The following is a 22,498-nucleotide window of genomic DNA, read 5'->3' as shown; positions in this document are numbered from 1 at the left end:
CCCCTTTCCTGCTTCTGTATACCCCTGGCACCAGGTGTGGTGTGGTGTGGTGTGGTGGGGAGAGACCAGTCTTGTGTGGTGACTGCTGGCAGGAGGCTGGTGCTGCCACCAGCACAGCAAAGGGTTCCAGTGTCCTGGGGACTGTTCAGCCAGGGGAAAAGTGAGGAATGAGAGAGCAGAGAAGCTGAGCAGCTGTCTCCTCTGACCCGCCTTGGAGCCCCACATGCTCTTTCCCTGCACCAGGCAGATTGCCCTGAGAGCTGTGGGAGCTGCTTCAGGAACTGGGAAAATAAACAATAGGAAACTCCACAAGTGTCAAGCACTGCAGTACTAAATGGGCTTTAGGTGAGGTGTGGGGAGACCTGGACCTGGGGATGAGACTGTAGGCAGGTTGCCTTCCTACAGACAGCTGAGAAGACTGAGGCGTGGGGTAAGGCACCCCCTCTGCCATCCCATCCACATCTCTGAATGTGGAGAAACAATTGGAGCTCAGCTCGGTGCAAAGCAAGAGAAGTGCAAAAGGTCAGACAAAGGCTCGGAGGGTACCCCCACTGCCACCACAAACAGCTCCCTCATACCCAAATCTTTCTTCCTGCTGGCTGAGGGCACCAGCCCACATTGCCCTGGCAGCCCTACCACCGGCTGAACCCCACTGTTGTCCCCCAGCCTGGACAGGTGTTACAAGTGTGTTCCAGTCTGGACAGGGGGAGACAAGGTGGGGTCTCAGCCAGACCGGGAAGGCACGGAGGGACCAAGCCTGGAAGGCCGGGACATGGGGTCGGGGTCCGGAGGGGCAGGCAGTGCCAGCACCGCCCCCGGGGGCCGTCCCGCCCCGTCCATCCCTCCCTGCCCGCCCGGCTCGCCCGGCGGTCCGGCTTCCCTTCGCCTTCCCCCGCGGCGTGGCCGGCTATAAATGCCCCCGGGGAGCGGGACCACATAGGCGAGTGCGACCGGGCTGCCTCTCCAGCCTCCCTCCCCGTCTGGATACCTCGCCGGAGCGCCCCCGCAGAGCCCGGAGATGAGTTCTCCACAGTCCCCTGGCCGGGGCACGAAGGACCTCGAGGTGGCGGCGATGCTGCGCTACCCCTGCGGGGCCGGAGGGCTGCCGGGGTCTCCGCCTGCCGCCGCTGCCGCCCCTGTGGCCTCGGGGGCGGGTTCCCAATTCCTGGCCAGCTGGCGCCTGCAGAAGCTCCACATCCCGCACCGCACCTTGGGGCGAGCCCGGAGCCGCACGGAGCCCCGCTCGCCGCCCACCTGGGGCCTGGGGCTGGGGGGCGCGGGGAGCCGCCCCCTCCAGCCCGCCCGCCCCGGCCTCATCGACTCGGACCCGGTGGACGAGGAGGTGCTGAGGGCGCTGGTGCTGGAGCTTGGCCTCGACAGGGCGGACGAGCTGCCGGAGCTCCGCCTCGGCCACCACGAGTTCGAGCCCCCCGCGGACCTGCCGGCCGGCTGCTGAGGCTGGAGGGCTCCAGCTGGGGTAGGGGGGCTTCCGCCTCATCCCACCCACCGGGACCCCGCGGGCCGGTGCTGCTGGGCGCGGGCAGCGCCCCGGTTTTCCCACGGGCTGGTGCTGCGGGCGCATGGAGCGCTCGGCCCGGCAGAGGGTGGGAAGGGCAGGAGAAGGTGCTAGGGTCACTCTGGGCGCCCCACAAAGCGCGGGCGTCACGCTGGGCCAGGCGGCTCACGCTGTTGTCTAATAAAATCTGGGAGGACTGCTCACCCCTGACTGGGCCCCTTTCCTTGTCCATCTCCGTGGAGAACACCGTGGGAAGCGGCCCCGGGCGGAAGGAGGGTCTGCGCCCCCATCAGCTCCTGAGCATCCTCTTGGATTACGGTGGCAGTACCAGAGGTGCCACCTCGGTGGTGTCCCCTCGGGAATGGGACCTCTGTCCCACCCGCTGCGGGAGCGATGCTGTGGGGCCGCTGCACTGGGCTGCCTGGCGGGGCGCGGGGGCCAGGGGGTATCCCGGGGACTCCGGAACGCTGTGGGGACACGTCTGCCTCCCTGGGGGGCGTAGCCGGGATCACTCACACCCCCCCCCCAAATGCCTTCGGTAGCGGGCGCTTCGGCCCCAAGTAGGATTTGGGGGGCTGCGTGGGGTCGCAGTTCCACCCCGTGAGTGGCTGCGGGCGAGAGGACGGCAGTGGCCCGTCGCAGGTGTCACCGCTGGCTCAGGTCCCGACACTTCACTGTCCCAAAGTGCAGGGGCACAACGTGGGGGAGCTGTCCCACGGGGACACCAGCGAGGGCCGGGAAGGAGCCGGTCATCCTCCCCCGTGCGCCCCGACGCGAGCGCGGTGTCCCCAAGCTGGGTGTCCCCGAGTGGGGTGTTTCAGAGCAGGCTGTCCCCGATCTCGGTGTCCCCCAGCGCGATGTTCCCGAGCTGGGTGTCCCCGGTCGCCATGTCCCCGAGACGGGTGTCCCCGAGCAGAGTGTCCCCCAGCGCGATGTCCCTAAGCTGGGTGTCAGCGACCACAGTGTCCCCCAGCGCGGTGTCCCCGAGCGGGGTGTCCCGATCGCAGTGTCCCCCTTGGATCCCGCTCGCCCTCCCCGTCACCCCGCAGACGGCGCTGGTCCTCCGGGCCGCCAGGGGGCGCGCCCCGCCGCCGCTGCAGCGCCGTGCCGAGGCGCGGCGGGCCGGAAGCGCGGGCCTTTCCCGGCGGAGCGCAGCCATGGTGAGAGCGCGGCGCGGCCGCTCCCCGCCGCCATCCGCCGCCATCCGCCGCTCCCCGCGGGCCGCGGCCGCCCCAGCCCGGGGCGAGAGGCGCGGGAGGCAGCCCCGCGCCGGGGCCCGGGGGGCGGGAGGCTGAGGGGTCCGGGGAGGGGCGGCTGGGAGGGCCCCGCGATGGCGGCGGCCCGTAGTGCATCACCCCGTAACACGTCCCGTCCTGCAGGCCCGCGGCCCCAAGAAGCACCTGAAGCGCGTGGCTGCGCCCAAGCACTGGATGCTGGACAAGCTGACGGGCGTCTTTGTGAGTGCGGGACGGGGTCGGGGTCTCATCAGGGAAAGTGCTCGGTCGCTGATGAGCTTGGGGCGGTTGGGCAGCTCGGGGGGTGTTCGCTGCTGGGGGCTTTGCGAACAGCCTTCGTGTTTCCCTCGTTTGAAGAGGATACGGTGGTGGGGTTGTTGGCTGCTTTTTTTTAACCTGCGTGTTGCGCTTTCCCCTCGCTGGCGTGACATAGGTGGTTGTGCTGTGTCGGCTCTGTGAGGCTGGCAGAGCATGGGGGAAACTGCTGCGAATGCCCAGAACGGGGAGCTGTGGCCGATTGCTGCGTGTGTGACAGCAGCACTCTGCACTTCTGCCCTCGGTTCCTTCTCTGGGGGTGGTCGGTGCTGCTTGAGCCCCCAGCAGAGAGTTTCTGCCCGCAGGCACCCCGTCCATCAACAGGCCCTCACAAGCTGAGGGAGTGCCTTCCCCTCATCATCTTCCTGCGCAACCGGCTGAAGTATGCCCTGACAGGGGACGAGGTGAAGAAGATCTGCATGCAGAGGTTCATCAAGATCGATGGCAAAGTCCGCACCGACATCACCTACCCTGCAGGCTTCATGGGTGAGCGGGGCTGGGGCAGCTCTGCACTGGTGGGGGAATGTTTTATTGGGCAGGCATGATGGGGGGGGGGGAAGGTATTTCCCCGGTGGAGCTGAAGAAAAATATACGTGTAAGCAGTTGTTAATTAGTTTGGAATTGTGCACTGCAATGAATGCCAAAGGCATACCTGTAGCCTGTAACTGCCTGCTTGATCTGTGTAAATTGCTGTTCATACCCCACAGTTGGGCAGTGTTTGCTAATTTGCAGTCTTATCACAGCAAAAGATGTGAGCCTGCAGTCAGGGGAAGATCCCACACTCATTATTCACATCTGAAGCGTTTTTTAGTAGTCCCTGGTTGTTTTTAAACGTGAGTTAAGAGTCTCTGGTTGTGAGCTGATAACAGCTGCTGTTTTATTTCCCTCTCTGCAATCAGATGTCATCAGCATCGAGAAGACAGGCGAGCATTTCCGCCTGGTGTATGACACCAAGGGCCGCTTTGCTGTTCACCGCATCACAGCTGAGGAGGCCAAGGTGAGGGGCTTGGTGTGAGCGTGGGCCCCGTTGGGTTTGGTGGGGGCAGTGGTTCCTCTTTGGCATCTCCTGAACGAGAGCTGTTGTCTCTCTTCCCTGACAGCTGAGGCCATGCTGCACTTGAGAAGATCGGGGCATTCAGGGTTGGGGTGAAGCTGGTGGCAGGGGAGGTGACACAAGAGCAGCTCCCAGGTGGCTGCAGGTGCACTGTCTGGTACTGGAGATGATGCTGCTGGCGTGGACTGGGTCACCTGCACAGGGAGCTTTGGGGTAGGGGTGAGACTTGGCTTTGCCAGCTATCAGTGATCAGAAACGTGAAACTGCCCGTGGTGTAAAAGCCTTGAACTCTTGGGTCAGTTATGGAAGTGTTACTAAAACTGCCTTCTCACCCTGGGTGCTGCAGAACAATTCCCACATGCATTTCCTTAACCCAGGCATGTTGTTGTGCCTGAGTCTGCTCCGCTTCGTTAGGGCAGGCTGTGCAGGCACACAGCAATGTGGTGTGGTTTGGGACCTCTGCACCCCCTGTGATGTGCTTTTGCCTCTGACTGCCACTCTTTGTTGTCCTGTGAGTGGCTGTGAGGGAGTTGGGGATGACAGGCAGCAGGGAAATCAGAGTGCCCTGGAGGAGAGAATACAGATCTGTCTTTGGTACCGGCAAAACAGCCTCTGGCTGTGTGCTTGTGGGCTTCAGGGAAAAATGAGGGAACTGCCCTGGTGAAGGCTTTCCCTGGGAAGTGAAGCCAGCGTTTGTGCAGAGGCTGAAGCCCAAGGTGGGCAGCTCTTCCTACAGCTGAGGTGTTTTCTGGTGGGGCTGTAGCAGAGCTGCAGTAGCAGCTCTTGGAGAGGCATTACTTGGGCAGGGAGCTCAGCAAGGCGCTTCCTGGGCTTGGGTTGTGAGCCCAGCAGTATCTGGGCGTTCTGCCGTGGCTGGTGGCTCTCTGGGGGACAAGAGTCACTGACCCATGGGCTGCTGAGCTGCCTCAGCTGATTGGTGCTGGGTTTTGTTTGCAGTACAAGCTGTGCAAGGTGAGGAAGATCTTCGTGGGCACCAAAGGAATCCCTCACCTGGTCACCCACGATGCCCGCACTATCCGCTATCCTGACCCCCTCATCAAGGTGAATGACACGGTCCAGATTGACCTGGAGACAGGCAAGATCACAGACTTCATCAAGTTTGACACAGGTAGGTCTTGCATCCCATGTAAAGCGCTGTACCCTTCCCCAGCACGGAGAGCAGTGTGGAGGTTAACACATGCCAGGCATATTTGCTCTGAAGTACAGAGGCAATGGTGTCAGCTTTGGGAAAGGGGTTGTTTCCAAAGGGTATCTCCACCTGCAGCTGGAGCAGGGATTCCTCCTGTGTGCTGGCAGTGGGAGGCATTGTTGTAGGGACACGGGGTGGTTCTGAGGCACCGGGTAGAAGCAGCCAGCTAGTGGGGAGGTGCTTGAGCCTGGCTCTTGTGGGGCTGTGCATGGCAGCTGTACGGAGAGTCCTGTCTCTTTGTGGTGGGAGAAGGCTTCAGTCACAGAGCTGTGGGCAGTGCCAGCATGGGTGGGAAGGGAATGCTTCCTTGGTGGTGGGGAATGTTTGGTATGGGCCGAGAGCCCAAGTAGCAAGGGCTTCACCACAGCATCTGGTGCCAGCTCTTGTCACACTTGTGTTCCCTCACCCAGGTAACCTGTGCATGGTGACTGGTGGTGCCAACTTGGGCCGTATCGGGGTGATCACCAACCGGGAGAGACACCCCGGGTCGTTCGACGTCGTCCACGTGAAAGACGCCAACGGCAACAGCTTTGCCACCAGGCTCTCCAACATCTTCGTTATTGGCAAGGTAAGCCCGTGGGGACACCAACTGGGGAGTTCTCTCCTCTTGTGAGGGACTGCTGGCTGAGGCAGAGAGCCTTGGTGTCTCCTTAGGCAGCTGCCTTCCCACAATCAAGAGCTGGCCTCAGTTCAGGCTCAGCTCTTGGTATTTCTGCCTGCTCTGTGAAGGGGAAGCATCTGTGGGTTTGTGAATGGGGATGTTTTCTGGGAGATGCCCTGTGGTTTTTTAAACCTGAGAGCTGGGGCTGAGTAGTGCTCAGACCTTGGCAGCTGCCCTGACTGAGTGTCCCCCCCGGTGCCTCTGCTGTTTTGCCATCCCTAATGGACTCTTTGTCCAGGTTGGAGAGGGACAGCATTTCGATTTTGGCTGAAGTGCATCCTTCATGGATGTGACTGAAGGAGGCAGCTGTAGACCTGTGCATCTTTCTCACCTTCCTGAGTGGCTTCTGCTGGGCCAGTGCCACAGCCATGTGTAGCTGGCCCAGCATGGGCAGTGGTGGGCTTCTGCTGCTTTCCCCCTGAGAGGGAAAGCTGTGCTGCTATCTAGGTTTCCTGGTGTGAGGTGTCTTCTTTCTCCCCTGCTGCAGGGCAACAAGCCATGGATCTCCCTGCCCCGTGGAAAGGGCATCCGCCTGACCATTGCTGAAGAGAGAGACAAGAGACTGGCGGCCAAGCAGAGCAGCGGGTGAAGTCCAGCTTGTGCTGGCGCTGGTGCTGTCAGTGTATTAATTAAACCGATTACTACATGGCTGTGTGATTGGCTGGGGAGTGTCCCAGGGCTGGGGGGAGCTGTGCTGGCAGTGCCAGGCCCTGCTGTGCTCTCCAGAAGGGCCTGCTGCTCTGGCGAGACTCCTGGTGATCTCAGCAACTGCCAGAGCCATCTTCCAGAAAGGCAAGAAGGAGGGGTGGGAGAGCCTTCAGGCTGCTCTGTCCCCAGGAAGGTGTTGGCACAAATGTTCCTGGATGTCACAGGGATGTGCTGTAGGAGCTGGGGACTGGGGTGAGCCAGCTGGGCTGTAGCCAGTGGTGCCAGGTCAGCTTGAGGCCCTCGGGGATGCCCTGGCCCTGGGGATTGCCCCGGCTCGGGGGCTGAGCAGAGAGAAAGGGGTGAGTGCTGGTGCTCAGTGTCCCAGGCCTGGCTGGCAGCTGTGCCCTGGGGGGCCCCTCACGGGCTGCTCTTTGGTGCCTTTTCTGTCGAGGTGCAGGGTGCCAACAGCCAGGAGAGGAGACTCCTGTGCTGGAGGTTGCTGTGTTGGTGCTGGAGCTCTTGGGAGGGACTGAGTGAAAGGGCAATGGGCTGCTGGGGACCCTGAACACTGGCCTGGGGATGGGCTCATGCCCTGCAGGAGCCAGGGGAGCAGCAGTGTCTGTGGGAATGGCCCTGGAGGCCAAGGTGGGCAGGGGTGGGCAGTGTGCCCGAGCAGCAAGGGCAGTACTGCCAGCTGGGCTGTGCCAGCAACTACTCCGTGGGGAAGGGGATGCTGTTCCTGTGCACTGTTCAGGCAGGGGCTGCCACATCCAGGTGGGCATGGGCACTGGTGGAGCAATGCCAGTGGAGGCCCCAGTGGTTGCGAGCTGGAGTGCCAGAGGCACAGAAGAGGCACGACCTTTGCTTGGCCTGGAGAAGAAGAGCACAGGGGCTCTCCTGCTCTGCCTGCTGGCATCTGTCTGCCAAGGTGGACCAGGCACAGATGTGCACAATTGGAAAATTAGCATATTTTATTGGCCTCATAAAGTGTCGGTAGCAAAGTGTGGTCAAGCCTCATGAAGTGTCTGCAGGCAAGTGTATTCTGACAACATGATGTCCTCGGGAAAGCTGAATGCCTGTGGCACCATCCGTGTCCCCATGCTGTGTGTCTCCCTGTGCTGCTCCCTCTGGAAGCTGCACAGGCTCAGAGCAGCAGCATCTCCAGGGACTTGCATGGTGCTGGCAGTGGGCACTGGTGCCCAGACTGTCCTGTGATACACAGACCTGAGCAGCCAAAAAGCAAATTAAAAAAACCCATGACATCGTGAACAAAACCAAAAGCAAAAATCACTTCATTCTTATGTTGTGGAAAAGCTCCAGAAAACAGCCAAATTTAATATTTTGGAAAGCAAAAAAAAAATTGTTAAAAAAAAAACCGGTGCAAAAAGCAACAACTTTTATATTGACAAAAAATCCAAAACCAGAACAAAACAGCAGCCAAAATCGGGAGCAAACTCTCCAATTGGGGGGAAATTGGGAGCGAAATACTTCTGATGAGTGCTCAGCTTCCTGCTGCCGCGCGCTGACCAACCTGCGGAACTGCACTGCGCTTCCCCCGCAGGCGGCACGGCCGGGCTTGAGGTTGTTGAGGGCTATGGGGGCTCTGAGCGTTCTGAGCTCTGCTGAGGCTGTGGGGTCTGTGAGGGCTCTGGGGGCTGTGCCTCTCCTCGGACTTCTTTTTTCAAGGCTGAACAATCCCAATTCTCTCAAGCTTTTCGTCATAAACAGCAGGCTTTGCTATCCTTGGCTCATCTTTGTGGCCCTTCTCTGGACTGTCAGCAGCTTGCCTGTGTCTTTTTTTTGTAGTGGGTTCCAGAACTGAACACAGTATTCCGGGAGGGGCCTGACAAGCACTGAGCAAATTGGGATTTGGTGTGCTCTGGTCCCTTGGCTGTTTGCAAAAGCTGAATTGCTCAGCTGCTGGAGGCTAACAGGTGGCCTGCAGCACCCCAAGGTGCTGTGTTCTCTTGGGGGCTGAATTAGTCTACCTGAAGTTGTGTGGGGGACAGACCCTCTGGAATTCCCCATATCAGTTTTGGATGGTACCCCTGCCACAGCTCTGAGCCTGCAGCCAGTAGGGCATGGGAGGTTATAACCTGCTGACAATTTCTTGTTGCTTAGCACAGAGCAGAGATTGGCCTGTTCTGTTTCACAGGACCTGGTTTTGCAGCTTAAAACGTAGCAGCTCAACCTTGGGATGCTGGAGAAGCCTGGTTCAAAATCTGCTGGTAGTAGATGAATGTTCTTAAAAGAATGAAGAGACTTTCTACAAGGTCTTTAATGTGTTTAGTTCCTCGAGTCTGAGCTACCCCTCACTGCTTTAGCAGTATTCATTCCTGCAAACACAGTCCCCCTGCCCAGCCACTTCAGTTTCTTTCCTGTTCCATATAACTCCTTGTGTACTCTCTCCATCCGTGCCCTTCCCAAACCATTGTCACCATCCCCAGCCCACCTCAGGCTCACAGAGTTTGTGGGAGCAAAGCCAGTTCATTGTGATGTTCATATCTCAGTGAGTGCGTTACGTTGGACAGGGCTGCAGTGGAAAAGCAGCAGTGGGCAGCTGTTTCCCATTTATTCACATGTAACCTCCACAGCACTGTCAGCAGAATATTAAACAAGGTTTTAGCATCTGCTTCTTTGGTTGGTTGGGTGTCAGCCAACTGCTCCTGAATTCTGAGACTGACTAAGTGTCTGCATATCTCATTAGCAGGGTGAGCTAATCTTTATCACTCACTGCCACAGCAAACCTCAGCAGCTCAGCTGCTTTGCTGAACATAATTGTTGTCTACAAGTGTTTGATTCTGGCAACTTCTTTTGCCAAGGCACAGCTTGGGCTTTCCTCTGTTTCGTAGGGAAATCTGGCTGTACTGGACTGAAAAAAGCTGGTCACCATTAGGACAAACTGTCCAGCACCACAGCTGGATAAACATGTCATGAGGTGGGTGGCACAGCTTAAATTCCACTGGGGATGAGTGAAGTCCAGTCACTGAAGAACAACATCAGAACACCCTGCAGTGTAATCAACTCTACTAATTTAAATATAAGTCCTCAGGAGGGAATTTAAATCTCAAAATCTTCCTGAATCAGCTGATCTCCTTTCAAGCAGCAGGAAGATTTGTACCACTACTGTTTCTACACACAAAATGCCTCTTGGCCATTCAGATTTTGAGATATTTCTTTTTCAGTGGCTATAATTCTGCAAGGTACTTTCATGTTTTGTAAAACGTACGGACACTTTGCAATTCATGATCTGTGATACAGAAACTGCCTTCTCCCATCAAATATTTCCTGTAGGCAGGAGAACACTTTTGAAAAGAAATGAAGACAATATCGAATTCTTTCCTGCTCATTGTTCCAGAAAAGCACAATCTCAGACCTAATGGTAAGACAAGATCCACAAAAGAATAACTCTTTTTAAAGGAATCCTGTGTTAATAGAAGTTGGCACCTCAGTCTCTACATTCACACATTCCTGCGTGTGGAAATCAGGACTGTCACCTTTGGAGACACGTCCTGTTTTTCCTGGTAGTGGGAAGTTGAGGTCTTTCACAGATCTACTGACATGTAATGGTTCTCTTTGTTGCCCTGCTTGTGACTGTCACAGCACATCAGATTCATTGCCAGCTGTGGTAAGACTTGTTTCATGAGTCTGACAAGAAATGTTGAAGTGTCTGAGGTGCTTTGGATAATTCATCTGAGAAAGAGGGTGAGTTCCTCGCACAGGAAACATGTTAGTCTGCTGGAAAGAGCTACAGAGGCACAGCTGAAGGGAGCACACATGTACAGAAGAATTCCATTGCCTCCAGCTGGAGGAGTTGCTCTGTAAGTGCCAGTAGGCACTTTTTCCCATTGCACAGTCCAGTGACTCCAGAGGGATGCAGCAATGGCAGGCAAACCAAAACCCATGGACATGCTTTCTATTGCTGATGTCTATGGATTATGGTTTTTAATGTTTATTTTTTTTCCAATAGAAACCACAGTGGTGTAATGGCTAATGGCTCTTTATCTGAGGCAGGTGATACCAAACTGCATTATCCAACCATAAATCCCAAAATCTCTCCAGGACTGCAGCAGATAAAAGCAATCATCTCTGTAATTAATATGTTTGATAAGTAATGGACTATCAGTTAAAACCCACGAGATGCAACTAATGGCAGAAGTAGCTGAGGATGACAGTGAGAGAGTGGTGGAGAACGAGAGCCAAGCAGGGAAATAGGCTGGGACAGCAACTGCTTGTAGCTCACAGTGCAGATTTGCCTCCCTTGCTCTCCCTTCTCTCTATGCTGTACATGTGCTCCTAACTTAACTCACTCTTCTCCCCAGCTCTTCCCCAGCATCAGAGCAATGTTGGCAACGGGCCACATCACACTCCAGATGGCTGGCACTTGCTGCTTCTGCCACAGGCCGAGGCAACGAGCTACTTGTTCCAGAAACAAATCCAATGCTATTTACTTCAGGGAATAGTTATACTAGAATGAATTAATCCCTGCTTCATTTCTGAAGGATGTGTTCACCACTAGTTAAGACATCTTTCTTTAGCATCATCTGAATCTACTCCAGGACTTCCTGACTGAGGCATGGAGCAGACTGCTTTCTAACAAAGGTGTAGTAACACCTCTCCTCCTTGCAGGTGTTGGTCTGTTGGTGACTGTCACTTCAGGACTGCTTACCCTTGTTTCTATCCACCCCATGGCAGTTTTTTTTCCAGCTCACGTGCAGAACATAAAGGAACCAAAAGCTCTTTTTGCCAGCCAGTATGACGCAGCCTCTGACAACTTGTGAGTAGCTTGCTGGTGGTTGTTTGGAATGGTATCACTTTATTCATGTTGTGTTCTTTGTTTCAGTGCTCCAGAAATGTTATTTCCTCGGATTTAGGGCTTTAGGGCGTGTATGTCATGATTTTGCTCATGGATCCCATTGTATACCCTGTGGAGACTTTGCAACACCAGAGACTTTTCTGTAGGGCAGCTGAGCCAATGAATACTTTGTTTCTGCTGTGGTTGAACCAATATGGGCCAGTCATAGTGAAAATGTTATCTTGGAACCAGTTCTTATTGATGGGGAAGTGAGTGGAAGCACGTGGAAAGGTCAGTGCACAGGGAAAATGTGTGTGGGGAGAGTCTAGAAAACTGTGCCCCTTATGGGATGTCTGTATCCAGCTGGATTGGGGCTAAACTGGAGAGCAGAGTTTAGCTGGGGAGCAAACTTAAAACTGTGATGGGTGGTTGATTAAAATTAACAAATGTAGTTTGGGTTAGAGCTCTCTACAGCCTTTTGGGACAGAGAGATGTACAAAGTTGTTTGGGAAACAGAAGACAGAGAACAGTTCTTATGCAAAGGAGAGGCTCAGAGAGCCCCTGAAGAAGCATAAGGAGAAGCTGAGATCTACCTCCTCTGTTAAGGAGCAGTGATTTGATGTTATTTTTAGAAGCCAGAAATATGAAAAGCCTAAGAGACTGAGAAAACTACTCTGTGCATGGCAGCTGCTCAAGAGACATCGTGTGTGCTTGTCCTGGGACTTGTCCAGCTCCTATCACTGTAGCAGAAATGGCACAGATAAGCCACCATCCATGTCACACAGCTGTGAGCTGGTATTATCCAACCTGTCACAGCACAGGCTCACTCTGCTCCAACACCCACCTGACCCAACCTGACCCCTGCTCTGTAGCAAATCCAACGTGTGTGGTGACATATCTGACATCCACGTCCCACTAAATCCTGCAGTGGATTAGAAATATATTTATAGGAACTGAGATGAATATTAATAAGCAGTTCCTCCCTGAAATCTAAATGTCTCCTAAAACTGCTAGCTTTTCAGCCAACATAAATTAACATAAAACTACTGCTAATCTCTGTCCTGGGTGAGGGGTGGAAAGCAGCCCTCCAGCACATCAACTCAGTGCCTAATTAAAAGCACCAGCTCAATCAGTAGTTCAGTGAATGGGACCTCCTGTCTCCTGCCCTACTAATTAGCTAGATGTTGCTGTAATCTCACCCCTCACTAGACAGGTCACTCATATCCCCTTTTATGACTCCAAAATGGTCACTGCAAGTAGCCCTTTCATATGTGTTTGGCCTGATTTGTTGATATCCCTCTGGAGGGATAGATTCAGTTTTTCATCCCTTCTCAATAAAACTCATGTTGGTGAAGCTTGTGCCTGGGTTTGAGGCTTGTTCGAGTGCTGGGAAGACCGAGCAGTCTCCTCAGTTTCACATCCAAATTCTCCCCTTTGTAGATGTAGAAGCACAGGCTCAAGAATAGTCTGGACTTCAATCTGAGCAGGTATTTCTCATGTGCTCTGTGAAAGCCAGGCTGGTAAGGCACAGTCAGCAGGCATGTTGTGCTGGGCTCTTTCTCACTACAGAGCTGAGCCAATGACAGAAACATGGAGGAAAAACGTGTGGGTTGTGGCTTGTCTGAATTTGTGCTCTAGCTTCAGTCCTTGGGGACTTCAGTCCTTCTGGTACATCCCTAGGCACCCTGGTCCTGTGGCTCTGGGCAAGCATTGCTCCTTCAAAAGAGGGAGCACATCAACTCTGCAGGGACCATCAGACCGGCTCCCTAACAGCCTTTGAAAATCTGGGAAGACTCTGAATGCTTAAAGCAATGTTGAAAATGTTTTCTGCATGTAAACCCTAATCACAAGTTGTTGGAGGCAGAGGGAAGTGCACCTGAACAGCAACTCCCTGCAATTCGCTGCGTGAAGCAGGAGCTCTTCTCGAGCCAGCCAAAAGGAAAGCCTGGGCATGAGGACCTGAGAAAATGGGCTGTGTTCACGTGGGTTTGTGATGTGCTTTGAACGCTGCTCAAAGGAAATCACTTGCATCCAGCCTTCAGCAAGGGTGTGGAAGTGAGCAGGGAGGCTCTGGCGCTGCTGAGGCACATCAGTCGGTGACCAGGTACACCTGGCATGAGCATCCCATGTGTTAGCACTGAGAAGCTAATTAGAATTTTATGGGGTGAGTTAAAAGCTGCTGAAAGGGGGATTTTGGGCAATACCACGAAGGTGTGTCTGCTGCAGAGCTGTTGGTTAGAGACTAAAACACCCACGTGTTCCCTTTAGCCTTGGAGTTCCCTCAGAGATTTAACTGCAGTGACACAGAACTCGTCGGATTCTCTTGCTGCGGCAGGAAAGTAGGTGCTTGGGGCCACCTACGCTGCTTCCCTGAGTGGCTCGGACAGTTGTTGGAAACGGAAACTCTTCTTGGGTTGCCATCTGCTGGTACCGCATTTAACTGCTGCCGACTGGGGTGGCAGAGGGGACACCTCCGAAAGGGGATCAAAAGGTAAAGTGCTCAATAACCTCTTTTCCTCGAGTCTTTTATAAGACCTTCATCCAGTTGTCTGCAGACCCTGCATTAAAGGGAAGAAAGCTGTGCTGTCGTTTAGGGAGACTGTTCCTTGTATCTGTTCTAATTTGAAATGGTGTCTTGCCATCACCCAGTGGGCCACATGAATCAAATTATAATTAGCTTTGCAAAGCCTTCAGTTGGTCTGACTTGGCTCACATAAGCTGCTAATGTTTCAATGCAATATTGACTAAGCTAAAACTCTATCTCTGGAGCTTGTTTTCCCTGAAATAGCTCAAATGATAAGCTGGTATAGTTCAAGCAAGGGGTATTCTGTTTCTGATCCTGTGAGGCAAAACCAAGAACGTGTCTGTGTTCCTTCCCCCCTTCAGGGATGGTAAAACCCAATGCACAAATGGAAAGGTGTGTTACAGATCTATCTGCTTCATTGCCAGGAAGCAGCAGTCCAGGCCTGACTAACCATTCAAAATGATTGGAGAGGAGCTGAGCAGGGGGAGAGAGATAAGATGAAAGGCTCAAGTGTGGAGATAAGAACTGGGAGATCACTCAGCAACTACTGTCAAGGGCAAAACAGATTTGTCTTGGGGAAATTAATTTATTACCAATCAAATCAGAGTAGGGTAGTTAGAAATAAAAGCAAATAATGAAATACCTTTCCCCCACCACTCCCTTCTTCCCAGGCTCAGCTTTACTCGTGATCTTCTCCACCTCCTCCCCCTGAGCGGTGCAGGGGAATAAAGAATGGAACCTGTGGTCTGTGGTTAGCTCATCACACATTGTCTCTGTTGCTCCTTCTTCCTCCCACTCTTTCCCTGCTCCAGTGTGGGGTCCTTCCCCTGGGAGACAGTCCTTCATGACCTTTTCTGTGCCTCCTTCAGGCACATCCCCCTGCTCTGGTGTGGGGTCCTCCACGGGCTGCAGGTGGATCTCTGCTCCACCATGGGCTGGTGGGTCCCTTCCAACTCAGGTTATTCTATGATTTTATAATGATTCTGATTCCACAGCCCATGGGGTTGGGGGGCAGAGAACATTCTTCAGAGCTTGCACTGACCTTGCACATCACCAGCCCTAAAAAGCCAGGATCTTTCCTGGCTTCCTGCTGCCATGCCAAGGGGATGAAGGAAGAAGTGACTAATTTCTTAGCCATAGAAGTCCATCCATAGATGGACTAACTGTTGTTCCTGCAAGTCCTTGCTTGGCATTTCACGGCCCACAGCTACAGCGTGGCGTTTGCTTGTGGTCTCACGTCCTTCCTCCCGTGTCCGGGCACACCCCGCAGCACTGCCGTGAGCAGCAGCAGCCGCTCCGCACCCGAGCTGGGACCGCTGCTCCCGGTCCTGCTGCTCGGTGTCACCACGAGGTGGCATCGCTGCCACCCCGCAGACCCCCGTGGCGCAGGGGGGTGTCTCCCGGCATCAGCGGTTCTGCGGGGCACGGGGCAGGGACCCTTCGGGCGCTGAACTTGCGCGGCACTTGTGGTGCCTCACAGACATTTCCTGCCGCATCTGCCGAACTCAGGGGGAACCAGCGGTGTGCAGGGATGAAACTGCATCTGTGGGAGGGTGTGTGACGCGATCGGCACGGCAGGGAGCACAGCTAACCCTCTCTGCAGGTCCCCTCTCTATAGAAGGGGCAAGGAAGGCAGCCTAAAATGGATATCCCGCAGCGAAGAGAGGGAAGAGTGCCATTAAAAAAAAAAAAAAAAAAGAGAGAGAGAGAGAGAGAAGGAAAAGATCTGTGGCATGAACCAGCCTGGTGATGACTGGTGTGGGCTAGAAGTGAGACAAGCACTGCCTTTCATAACTCCCTGTCAGGGTTATGTCTACAGCCTTAGCCCACAAACTGGCTGTCTGGCATTGCTGAGGGCTGGATGGCTGCAGGGTGACCACAATGAAACGAGTCATGACCATGCCCGGGGGATGTGCAGACTCTTCATGGTGTGTGTGCCTTCAGTTAAACTTGAGTAAAGGGGGTGTTTGAGCAGAGTGCTCCGTGTGCTTTCAGGGTTAAAAAACACAAGGATCAAACTGAAAATATTTGTTTGGTTGCCTAGAGAGTGAAAGTCTCCTAATCCAACAAGCAGTTTGGATTTCTAATTGGAAACAGAATAAAACTTTAACTCGGAGCAGCAAAGCACTTAATGGATACAAAGAGCAGTATTTGTGGCTGTACCCTGTTCCTGCAGTGGGGCTGCAATCAGCTGCTCTGCCTTTCTCTGGGAGTCAGAATAAAACAGAAGGTGGACAAAAGCAGTGGCTGTAGCAATTGTATAATAATATATCATTATCCTGTGGTATAAAGGTGGGATGGGGACGTTCTGCTGGGACTTAATGTACACACAACTCTGGGGCTGAAGTCTTTTGCTGCAGGAGGGCCCTCACCTTTGTAGTGTAGCTGATGCTAATGAAGAGAGAGGACTGTGGTTACAGCCCACAGGGCCCTCAGTGAAGTCAGTCTGCTACTTGATATCCTTTCTTCAGTCCTAGCCAGGATTGAAACTGACCTTTTTTTTTTCTTTTTTTTCTTTTTTTTCATCAGTTGGTTTTCTGGCTTGAGTCGCTTGGCCCATGCATCCCGTGTAATGACTGTCCTCAAATCCACACAGAAGGGAGAGCAGGTCCTATTTACACACTACACATTGAGTGGTTCTAGGGCTTTGTTTCTCTGGATTTGAAGTTACAGGAAACAGCCACAGTTCCTTGTGGCTTGCAAGCAGCTGAAGTAGCTGCCTTTTGGCTCCAGTTCTGTGGTGACTGATGACAGCTCAGAACTGGGTCTGTAATTGAAACCTGCTTTACCCGGTGCCTGAACACCTATATCCTTGCTCAGTTTGAGTGTTTACACAGCTGATGTAGGGTATCCCTTTAAAGAGCTCTTGGAATCAGAAATTTAGTTGCTTACACCTTCAGACAAGGAGTTTCTCCTTGATCCAAACTTTGAGATACTAGTCCTGATGTTCTGATATGGTTCCAATTCTCCTGTTCAAGTACAGTGTGGTTCACAAAGTTTTCCAGGCTGGGAATTTCATCTAAAGAGGAAGAACAGATAATCTTGAGCAGTGTGTAGTACCTTTTTATCTTGGGAGGGTTTCCTAATGAGCACAACCTGCACAGTCTGAGGATAAAATAGCATCAGAATCAGTTTCTGGTGTCAGCTTCTTGCCCAACAGCCTCTAAACCATCATCCAGTACTCCCCTGCAATGTTAACCAAGGATTTGTTTTCAACAAGCCACAGATGTTCAAAAGATAAAACGGTAATTTTTTTCTTTCTATAAGTATCAAAGCACTTATAGTCATTGTCTTCCTCCTGGATGATGCTTCTTTCCAGTGAGTCTGTTCAGGGACATTAATGATGCCCCGTGCTTATCTCTTGATGGTCACAAGGAGGAGACAAGGAGGAGAACTGCCTGAAGCCATCTCTCACTTGTCAGCACAACTCTGGCATGCATGGAGGGAGCAAGGGAAGAGCTGCAGAAGTTCAGATCAGAGTTTCAGTACTTGAAACACAGCTATTTAGAAGTCAGAGCGCAGCACAGTGTTTCCATACACTTTGCTTTAAAGATAAAACGCACACAGAGCTCTTTGTAGGCTCCCAGGAAGTGTCTAAAATCCCTGAATACCTCGATAGCTGCTAGGGAGAGAGGGCTTTGCACGTCAGCATGTGTTGGGAACCTGTATCCTTCCCATGCTCACCATGCTCAAGGTGCCTCGTACTAGAAACAAGCAAGGTATTGCTGTGTGCAAGACCCAGCTTTACAAAGCCTGGCAGTAATTACGGGAGAAGTTTTGGTTTAGTTTGAGACAGAGGTTGCAGTGTGGGCTCCTTGCTGGAGAAAGGGCACTGAAGGTGTCAGTGCTGACCTTGTGCACGGCAGGGTTTGATTGTTCTGTCCGATGAGTCTGTGTCTCTCTGGAGTCAGAGGCTGCAGCTATGCAGACAAGGGATCCCAGTTCATTGATGTTTAAACAATGGTCTTTCAGTATGCTCTTGATTTGCATGAGATTTTGAGCTGATAAGTTTTTCTTCTAATGGAGATAAATGAGTTTTTTTCAGTGTTTTAAATGCCAAGACAGATGCAAAGCAATGATTATCAATAGTAAGTTGTAGGTAGGTGATATGGGTGCCTGGAGAACAATAGCAAAATAGCTAAGGAATATCTGCTGCCATGGAAAAATAACCATCTATTCTGGTTTTCTGTGAATTTTTAGGATAAAACAGATCTGAACCATCCTGTGAAAACCATAAAACACAGGCACAAAAGCATTCTCTACCTACTCTCCTCTCTTCTTTTCTGGAGAGCGCAAAAACCTTTGAGCTGCCTCTCTCTCTCAGCTGTTACTGCTGGGGGAAGGAGACGAGCAAGCTGAATGACAATTACTCCTACTATGTAGCTGACAGCTCAAAGCTTCTACACAACAGCTGAGCTCAGCCAGAATCCCCACTCTGAACGCTGATTACTCATCTCCTGCCAAGAGACAGGTTTCCTTAGGGCCTTGCAGCTACCCTGGGAGTTTTCCAGCACCCGTGCTCTGCTGCCAGAGGCCAGATGTGTTGGCATAAACACAGGCTGTGCCAGAGTGTGAGCCTTCTCCAACAAAGGTGCGTGTGCTCTGACTGAAACAAGACTACTACTGCCACGGGCAGTGCACTGGGTTAGGTGGATCTGAGAAATGCTTGTAATTTCAAAGTTCAAAATGAGCCCGAGATAGGCTGTGAGAACTCCAGGCTGGTGTAATTTGCCCTCCTTTGGCCTCTAGCCTTTGTCTGATTCTATGCTGACTATCAGAGCTCAAGAGCTCTTCTGTCTCCTAAGGCCACTAAAGGCATCTTTTGGCTTCTGTTGGGAATGCTTTCACTATTTGGTGATGAGAAGGTATTTTCCTGTGGCACTGATATGGCTAAACCCCCAGCCTCTGTTGGGTTTGGTCTGGGATGACATTTACCAAGTGTATTGAGGGGAAGTCTCTCATGGAAATGGTTTATTGTTGTGATTTCTGAGCTTATAGGGTGAGCTGTTTGGTTTCCTTTTACAAATGCTCCCCCAGTGTCACCTGACTTCACTGTCACTGCCTTCAGAGTGACAGAAAGGATCTATGTTTGAAAGGAAACATCTTGCATTTCCATCTTGAATGTGACATGATCCCCCATGATGGCTTTGATAGGATTTCCCTTTCTATCACTAAGTATTCCATCAGGAAAGTCCTTCAAGCCAACGTTACATTCAGCAGGCATTTTGAGAGAGGCTGGCAATCAGGTATTCAGTTATATAAAATGTATGAAATTATCAAGAAGTTAAATTCTTGGTCACGAATCTCCTAACTGCTATAGTGGAGAACCTTAAAAAAAAAAGGAAACAACTGGATTTTTTATTCTTCTATTTGTCATGACCTTGGCTGGGACTCACAGTCCATATATCATCCACGACTTGGTCAGCAAAATTGTACTGACAACCTCAGTGAGGTTCTGCATGTTCCCCGGGGTACAGGCAATGCAAGGGGCAGGCATTGCCCTGCTTTTCTGCAAGCTTTGCAAATTGGTGTGCCATTGTTCTGCCACCAAAATCTGACTCATGGAACTCACTGGGTCTGGCAGGGTTCATTCCAAATACCATGGGGTGGAGGTGTTTTGTTTTCTGCTATCAGGGACTTTGTTTTCAGCTGGGAAAGATTTACTGATTGTGGCTTGTAGTAGTGAGGAGATGGAGCCAGAAGAGATCTAGAACAAAAGGTATTTTCCTTCTGAATGACTGTTGTGAGTCTTAATGCCTTCTGGTGTCTGGATGTGTTGGGAATATCTTGGGTGAGTTCACTGCATTGATTCCAGATACTTAGCACAGGAAATGGCCTCTTCCCTTGCAGCCTGCTTCCTGATGATCCCTCAGGGGATGTAAAAGCCTCTATCTCCCCAGTTTCAGCAGGAGCTTATCTGAAGTCATCTACTCAGACTGAGGGCATCTGCCAAGGGTGTGGGGCTGCAGCACAAATGCGCTGACTCAGCACAGCCTCTGGGGTCTGGGGGAGTGGCAGGTCCCACCCAGGAGACCCTGGGGCTGTGGGACACAGAGTCCTGCACAGGCAGCTGCTGGAGGGGGCCCTGGAGACCAGCTTCTCTTCCACCCTCTCCTCCTTCCCCAGACTGAAAACTTTGTCCCTTTTCATCCCTGGAGTTTCCAGGGATTCAGGCTGGGAAAAGGGTCCAGCCCTCTAGAGAGTTCAAGGTCTGAACAAGCCCCTGCAGATGGCTACAAGGCTTTCAGTGGTGTGCTCTGGGAGGTGTTCCTCCACCCTTCTCTCCCCAGCAGCTGGGCTGACATTGGCTCTCTAACACTGCTATTTAAAAGACTTTCAGATGTGTGTGGTCCCTATAAAAATAAATCTCCAAAGGAAACAAATGTTATGTGGTGAAAGTCTGCCAAGTCCCCCCTGCTTATTAGCTCATAGTATTATGTAGGAGAAACTTAACTCTATAGTCTGATATAGGATAATTCTTCGATGAACCCTCAGCTCTTTTGAAGATTCAAATTTAAAGGCTGTTGCTCTATAGGGTCAAGACTGAGCCTTTGGCTTTATGAGCTCTCAGTCATCAGTGCCCAGACACATTTGGCAGAGCCCTGAAATAGCAATTTGTCATTGCAGAGGCTTTTGGTGTGCAAGTTCACATCAAGCAAAGCTTTGAAAGCAGCGATGGGGGGATGACAATTTCAAAGGAGTCCAGAAGAACAGAGGTTAAAATGAGAAATGTAGTTAAACATGTGCTTCTAAATAGGTTGACTAGAGAATGCTGATCCAAGACTTCCTCCAAAAGCAGTGATCACTTGATTTTTTCCATAATTCTCAGCTGTGATGCTGCCAGGCCTTGGCTACTTATCACCCCAACTTATATCCTGTTCAGCAAATGTGCTGGGCTATCAGAGACAAATTTTTTATAGAAGTCAGGAAGCTGCCTAGCAAAACAACTGAGTGTTGGCACAGAGTACTTGAGACTGCCACTTCTCATGATGCTAGAAACTGGATTTTCTAGATGCATGTGAAGAGATTAGCATAAAACATACCCTTTTACCTGTAGTCTGTCCCTTTCCACAGTGTCACAGTTGCTCAGCAATGTCAACAAACGTCTTTATACTGATTTAGTTACACAGGCAAAAGTCTAAACGTTAGCGTTCTGGAGGAAAGATGATTCACTTGATTTAAAGCTGATAATTTAATCTGAAGAGCTAAATTTATTCTTTCCGTTACAGCTAGATGAAATTATTGACGGGGAGAAGAATTTTCTTTCCAATTCTCCATCACTCACGCTGCCTAAAATTGTTTAGATTATGGTGTCTCAGAGGGTGAGTCTCTTCTGATGTAAATAGGTTTTGACTAGCATTAACTCCTTAAGGCCAGTGAAGGAGCTCTTGTGCCTGAGCAACAGAAATGAAGTCAGGAGCAGGCCCTTGCATTTGTCGAGAAAGAGCTGCTTGTTTCTGTGCCAGTGTCTGTAGCATGAGATGATCCTGTTCTCACTTCAAGAGAAGCAAGGATGGTGTGATTTCACTGAGAACATGTGACATCAGTCTGGCTCCGGGGCTCTTCACCTCTGATGAGGCTCTGGCTGCTGAGATCCCTCTGGTCTTGTGACAGGATTAAAGAAAGACAACTGTACTGAAGGTGATTTGGGCACCATTTAGGAGTAACTCGAGGTTTTACTCAAGAGAATAACCATCCTTTGCTACAGAAACCTTATCCTTCAGGTGGGGACAAATGCAAGTTCTTTTGCTGCAGTAATTCTGCTTTTAAAAGGAAGTGCCCATGTTTCAAAAAGCTTCTGAGAGTGTCCTGAGCAGACCTGTCCATACAGACATGCTCTCAGATGTAGGAAGAAGTCAAGAGCCATCTGTTAATGCTGTTTGACACTCATTGCTGTCCTCAGAACTTTCCATATATGTCAAACTTGGGAGATTAATATATTGTGGTACAGTTCCACTGGGTTTACATCACCCTGCCAGGTTACTCTGGGGTAGTATCCAGATCCTTAGACATTATCCCAAACAGTGTGCTGCTTCTCTGTCAAAGCTCTGTGTGCCACCGAAGACTGGATTTGGTCTGCTTTTCTCTATTTTTCCCATTATTGTACTTGGCACATGCATAATGATTTATATCTTTGGCAAATTTTTAAAGCATGGATAAATTTATATTTACAGCAGTATTGTGGTAAAGGAAAGAATTGTTAATCCTGGGCAGATTAAGCTCGTGGTGATAAACGGCCAGGAATTATCTAATTTGGAATAGAGAAGGCTTGAAGTCCCAACATACCTCTTGCAACTGGATCCAGAGACCTACTGAAATATGCCCTGGAGAGCACAGATCCTGTTCTTCCCCGTGTTCTCCTGTGCAGTGATCCCACCACGCACATAAGGGAGCAGCCAAGAGCTTCAGCAGAGGATGCATGGGAGCCTTTGAATAAAAGGGTGGTTTCATGGAATAAGAAACTTTTTCCAAATGTCATGTGTGAAAGCTGCTGGCAGACAAAGACAAGCTCTCAGTGGGTTTGTGTCAGCGTTGCCTGG

The 22,498-nt window shown here is 51.7% G+C and overlaps 3 protein-coding genes across 6 annotated transcripts in view; all 3 read left to right on the top strand.

Moving 5' to 3' along the window:
• The window catches only part of PHKA1 (phosphorylase kinase regulatory subunit alpha 1), a 45,007-nt gene extending 32,444 nt beyond the window's left edge, over positions 1-12,563 (top strand). For all 4 annotated transcript variants that reach the window (XR_003573551.1, XR_003573550.1, XR_003573553.1 and 1 more), the window contains 2 exons: positions 5,350-5,357; positions 12,553-12,563. The gene's annotated coding sequence lies outside the window, so the exon portion shown is untranslated. The remainder of the gene's footprint in view (positions 1-5,349; positions 5,358-12,552) is intronic.
• CITED1 (Cbp/p300 interacting transactivator with Glu/Asp rich carboxy-terminal domain 1) lies at positions 1,019-1,456 on the top strand. The gene has a single exon (XM_027904282.1). The coding sequence runs from the start codon at positions 1,019-1,021 to the stop codon at positions 1,454-1,456; it is 438 nt and encodes a 145-aa protein (XP_027760083.1).
• Positions 2,619-6,639, top strand: RPS4X (ribosomal protein S4 X-linked). Its single transcript, XM_027904281.1, has 7 exons — positions 2,619-2,676; positions 2,896-2,973; positions 3,372-3,552; positions 3,966-4,063; positions 5,078-5,249; positions 5,741-5,898; positions 6,479-6,639. Exons 1-7 carry the CDS (start codon positions 2,674-2,676, stop codon positions 6,578-6,580), a joined length of 792 nt encoding a protein of 263 aa, XP_027760082.1. The 5' UTR covers positions 2,619-2,673; the 3' UTR covers positions 6,581-6,639.
• Positions 12,564-22,498: the final 9,935 nt, after the last annotated feature.

Source organism: Empidonax traillii, unplaced genomic scaffold (assembly GCF_003031625.1).
Source record: "Empidonax traillii isolate 1590-97213 ecotype Southwest subspecies unplaced genomic scaffold, ASM303162v1 scaffold1035:size206130, whole genome shotgun sequence".
Taxonomy (NCBI): Eukaryota; Metazoa; Chordata; class Aves; order Passeriformes; family Tyrannidae; genus Empidonax; species Empidonax traillii.
This window is presented reverse-complemented; position numbering and strand designations above follow the sequence as displayed.